General features: G+C 44.0%; 1 protein-coding gene across 3 annotated transcripts in view; it reads right to left on the reverse strand.

Annotated features, from left to right (window-relative positions):
• The window catches only part of wdpcp (WD repeat containing planar cell polarity effector), a 96,364-nt gene that overhangs the window by 18,736 nt on the left and 71,628 nt on the right, over positions 1-6,000 (reverse strand). For all 3 annotated transcript variants that reach the window (XM_066672545.1, XM_066672536.1, XM_066672527.1), the window contains one exon: positions 3,232-3,913. In XM_066672545.1, the coding sequence (XP_066528642.1) occupies positions 3,232-3,913 (682 nt within the window). The remainder of the gene's footprint in view (positions 1-3,231; positions 3,914-6,000) is intronic.

A 6,000-nucleotide genomic window follows, 5' to 3' on the forward strand; every position in this document is an offset into this window, starting at 1 on the left:
CACACACACACACACACATTTTAACATCTTTTATTCTCTGCTCTTCCTGCTTGCTGCACGGAGATGTTTATGTAGTTTAATCCACAGCTGTGTTTATCTTTCTGTTGCCATGTTGGCTTCGTATTTAGGTGCTGCATGATTAATCATATTTTTATAGTCATTAGGATATATATTTCCACAACGAACACAGCAGTAAGTGCTGCAGTTAAAGAATGGCTCAAATAAAACATTCATTATTTAAAATTAATAAAATAAAAATTATTATAGTTAAGGTGGTGCAGTGGTGCAGCAGGTAACATCACTGTCATACAGCTCCAGGGGTCTGGGTTTGTGTCCCCACACCCCACCTTGGGTCCCTGTCTCTAAGGAGTCTCTATGTATTAGTGTGTTCTCCCTGTGTCTGTGTGAGGGCTCCAGTTTTCTCCCACAATCCAAAAACACATGTTGGTAGGTGGATTGGCTGTTCACAGTCCGTAGAAGGTGTGCTGAAATCTTGGGCCCAATTACAAGGAATTTTTATTTTATTTTATTTTAATTTAGATGGAAACAAATCTCTCCCATTTGAAATTAATGAGTTGACCACCTGAGGATGTTGGTTCTTTGAGAGTTCTATGATCTACGATTAAAAACACACATTTAATTTGCGAATCACAAATTGAAGAAGACATTTTTATCAAAAAATGAAAGCTACAAGCTGCATGAAATCCTTCATACAAACACACACACACACACACACACACACACACACACACACACACACACAGCAGTGTCCCATATGATGCAACACTAATAACAAAATACTGCAATGCTGGGCAATATGCTTCCTCTTTTGATTAATGCTTGTAAATTAAGCATTTTTTTTCTTTCTTTTTTTTTGTGAGCGTAGGGGCCCCCCGCAACACACACACACACACACACAAACACCCACACATACTCACAGACACTCTGCAAACTGCTACAACAGCAGCAGGCGTGTGCCCAGGAGAGATAACTCAGAGAGAGAGAGAGAGAGAGAGGGAGGAAGAATGACAGAGAGAGAGAGAGAGAGAGAGGAAGAATGACAGAGAGAGAGAGAGAGAGAGAGAGAGAGAGAGAGAGACCTCCTCAGCAAGACTGGCAGTCTGCCAAGTCTTTCTTCTCCACCGCTTGCTTCTCACTCCCTCCATCATGTCGTGAGTCCTAATGAAATAAGTCAATAAACAAACACTGCCAAAACTTGACAAGCAGCGGCGAACACGCTGGGCACACAAACAAACAAATAAACAAATAAATAAACACCAACAAGCAAACACAAGCGAACAAGCTCAGAATTATCGCCATCGGAAAGACGCTGCTTCTCTTTTTCATCCCAACCTTGGCTCCGATTCAGGAGAGGGGAGGAACTCTCTCCTTCTCTTCTTGCTCCCTTTCTTCCCTTCTTCTCATTTTATCCTCTCTCTCTGTCTTTCTCTTTCTTCTCTTCTCACTCTAGTTCCTCACTATCTTCTCTTACCATCCTTTTCTCTTGCTTTCTTCTTCTCCTTTACCCATTCCTCCTAACTTTCTGCTTCCTCTCTTTCTTCTCCATCTCTCTTCCTCCATTTCTTCACTTCATTTCTCCTTATATCTCTCTTTCCCACTTTGTCACTGCTTCTCTACCTTCCTCTCCTATCTCATTCTTTTTTTCTCTTTCTCTAAACTTTAGTTCATGTCAGTCTATCATTTTTCTTCAACTGACAAATACAAGTCATAATTACTTTTTGGGGGCAGTGTGTTTGGTTGGTTCAACTTTATCTTTCTCCCTGAGGGACACTGGGACACTTTAAATGATTTATCGGAAAAGGAAATAAATAAATAAATTAATAACGGATTCCCCATAATGTATCTGTGGCCAGAGGCCCTGGGGGCGAGTATTGAGTGACCTCTGTAGAAGGACCCTCACTTCCTCCTCCCCTTCCTTCTAACATCTTAAAGATTGACTAAGGATATCTACTCTACACAGTTCTGGACTCTTAATGACGGGATGTAATATGTAAATTCCAAAAACGACTGATAAATAATTTTCAGAAATCAGTGAGTGAGCGGTAACCTGTGTAGGTATATGTCGATCAACCATAACATTATGACAGCTTCCTTGTTTCCACACATACTGTCCATACAGGAACACTTTAACCCTGTTCTTCAACAGTCAGGACCCCACACAGGACCATTGCAGAGCAGCTATTTTTGCACCACGTAGTGGTGATGTGTTATGCTGGTATGAGTGGATCAGACAGATAGATAATGTTGGTCGTAAAATAAGAGTTTCTGCATTCATATAACATGTGTTATGTTGAAAAGTGTTTTTAGTCAGATATAAGGTTCATGTCTCCCCGTCGAATTTACGCCCTGTTTAGGTGTAGTATTTTTAGTTTTATTATCTGTAAAGTCCAATATGTAGGGACTATGGCACTATTTGGGACATGGCCTAAGCTCTTCTCTACTGATTGACAAAGACAAACAGAGCTGTAATTACAAACGGGACATAGGCAAATTGGTCAGGGATCCATATTTATATTTCTTTAATTTTAATGTCTAAATGAAAACTAAAAGTGTTGACAGAAACAATAAAATTATTAAAATATCACAGTTTTACAAAGTGACATCACCTGTAAACCATGGTTTGGAACTGGGTAGTTACTGTTCTTCTCCAAGCATGTTGAACATTGTTTTCCATTCACTGCCATTCATTCAGGGTCATGGTTGGTCTGGAGCCCACCCGGATTCACTGGGCGCAAGGTGGGGTCAAACCCTGAAGGGGGCAGCAGTCCTTCACAGGGCGACACACACTCACACCTATGGACACATTTGAGTCACCAATCCACCTACTAATATGTGTTTTTGGACTGTGGGAGGAAACTGGAGCACGCAAAGGAAACCCACGCTGACACAGGGAGAACACACCAGACTCCTCGCAGACAGTCACCCGGAGCATGAACCCCAGATCCCTGGAGCTGTGTGACAGAAACATTACCTGCTGCGCCAACGTGCTGCCCCGCATTGTTTTTGCAATAGTTAAAAATAAAGTGTTAGAGGAAGTATGTGCTGCCTTCCCACCCAGAGCTTGGGATACCTTTAAAATTGTAAGCGTACTGTTTCAGAATAAATTTATATTCCTTGTCATTTGGTCCCCTGTAGAGTAACTCTGTCTTCTGAAAGCGTACAACAGGTGCACACACACACACACACACACACACACACACACTTACTCACCCAGTTTTATCCTCAGAGCAGCCAGTGGTCCTCCATGGAACCTGAGCAGCAGCAGGTCATGCACCTCCAGGCCCTCTGCATTATGGGATGTAGGTGTATATGCCCACTCCATGCCGTCTAACCCACCACACACTTTCATGTGCCGACTCAGCTGAAGACCGGCACCAGAAATGCTTGGACGTTCCTCTTGCTCACTCACCAGCCTCAGAGAGAAAACAGTAAGACCCAAATCAAAACACTGCAGCTCCCCTTGACCACCAGCTGCCACAAGCAGTCCTCCAGAGGGGTGCCAGGCCACCAGTGAGGGGGGCATGGAGCAAGTGGCCTGCAAAGTGTGCCCAGTCTCAAGGTGGAGCAGCACAACAGAGCCATCCTGTAGGCCAAAGAAGAGCCAGCGCTCATCTGGGTCACGGCACCAAGACACTGGAGCTGAAGACAGAGGCAGAGGGGTCACTGATAGCCGCTGGCCTCGGCCACGAGCACATTCATAAACACAGGCCTCCATTAAAGGAGAGTGGGCCTCTTCAAACCGCTCTGCTGTGGGATCACGAGCATCCATGTGGAGTTCTGTTGTGGGGCAATGTACTTCCTCATGCAGCTCAATAGTGAGGATGTGGTAAGGCTGGGTCAAGCTGAAGCAGCAGTCCAGAAGGCTGCCATCAGTGCGTATGGAGCTCAGGACCTACAAAAATTTAGGAAAAATTAATCAACGACACAAGCATTATCAGACATTTGTAATATCCATATGTAAATATGTTTAGATGAGAAAACAGGACTACAAACATTATGAAAAGCTAACTGTCACCAACCATATAAACGATAGAATTTGATGAAAACTAAATAAATACAAAAACATGATTTTCAGATACACATTCATTCATTTATTTATTCATTAATGATGTTCAGGGTCATGGTGGGCCCAGAGCTCATCCGGAACAAATGTGCCCAAGTCAGGAATTCACCTTGGACAGGACGCGAGTCAATCAAAAAACATTTCCCCCGTCACTCACACACTCACACCTGTAGACATTTGTGTAAAGCCAATCCAATATATTGTGTTAGGAAATTGGACAACTGGTGGAAACACACACAGACACAGGGAGAGGCTTCTTCTGTGTATAGTAAAGCCTTTACTTCCATCTGTAGATGGAGGACCACTTTGAGGGCCACTGTACATAGAATCAGGAATTGTACCAGATTTCATGGGTATTATATTTTTTAACACACATCTGCTGCTTTTCCACTGCATGACAACTCCTCTGTTCAACTCAGCTCTACTTGTTGTTTGGTCACTGGTACCTGGCCCATTTTCCAATATAACCGCTCCTGCCCCCTGAAAATGTAGCCTGTGATGTTGCAAAATACTGTCGAGAACCAAGAACCAAGAACTTTGGATACCACAACAATGTTGTTTACTCATCATGTATTTATGTTGTTGTTGTTATATTTTGGGGCTGAACACATTTTAGCCGTATATAAGTTCAGACAGAGTTTTTCCGTTCATTGTGGCACCGTCTGTCTCTCACTGGAATATTTCATTAGCCACCAATCCAAGGAATGCATACCTATTTGAAAGACCATGGCATAATTTTATGAGCTGTCGTTGAGAATCAGAAAAAACAAACATGATATTTTGCAATGGCTATTTGTGCTGGATGCCTGCATTTCATTACATAGAATGACAAGTCTCTTTGGCCAATCAGTGCTCTGCATTATTTACACATCCCACTGTAGTTCTTACTCTGCTCTCATGGACCCATGAGCGAGCAGGAACTAAAAAATTACTCGGTTTCCATGTACCAGGAGACGATGGACAAAAAGAGCCAACTCCCAGGCCTTATTTTTGTACACTGAAATGTAAGTATAGGATAGATTTCATGCTGCCCACAACATTACAGCTACAAAACTGCCTCCACCACAGTACACACTGTGTGTTAGCGCTCTCAGAGCCAGAAGTGGGCTTCATTGGACACTTGGAACAGGGCTTTCTGACACTTGTGAAAGTGAATATTCAGCATCTACACTCATCCCAATCCAAACACGAACCAGCCAGCACCCACGAAGAAATCACAGCTACAGAGCCGCACGCTCTGCAAATTTGTTTGTGGATTTAACCATGGCATGCATGCACACACACAAACATACATGCACACTGACACTTGTGCACACAGAAGAACTCAACAAGCAAACATACGCTTTAAAAAGTGCTTTCTGGGTTTTGGTTTGTCCATAACTAAGCGTGAGGTTCATGCTGTGTCGAGAGAGAGAGAGAGAGAGAGAGAGAGATGTGGTTTGGCACGGGTTTGTGGTGTGTTTGGCGGTGCCAGCATTAAGCAGGTTGCCCACAGTCTCTGTGTAGAAGCAGAGATGAGGGCTCCATTTTTTCCGCTCTTTTTCAGCTCTAATCCCCCCCCAGGCTGCGTCCTGCTGCTCCCCAGGGAGGCCAAGATGGGAGGGGTGGACTGTTGTAAGGGGTGGGGCGCAGGGAGGGAGGAGGCTTCCGGAAATGAGCCAGAGAGCCACAGAGCCATGTCCTGCTGAGGAACACCTGCCCCAACCACAGGCCTCTAAAACAGGCCTGAACACAGCTGGGCTAGGGCAGTGGACTAGTGCCCTACCTAACACTGCCCCACTGAACAGGACAGGGGACCAGTGGCCTACCTAAAACTCTCTCAAATTATACCTGTGGGAGCTAACAAAGTATGCAGAGCAACAGGTGGCCTTTAGTCCACTGTTGTGGTACATTTACACTGTTTGTACTATTAGTGA

This window comes from Hoplias malabaricus, chromosome 1, assembly GCF_029633855.1.
Source record: "Hoplias malabaricus isolate fHopMal1 chromosome 1, fHopMal1.hap1, whole genome shotgun sequence".
NCBI classification, from domain to species: Eukaryota; Metazoa; Chordata; class Actinopteri; order Characiformes; family Erythrinidae; genus Hoplias; species Hoplias malabaricus.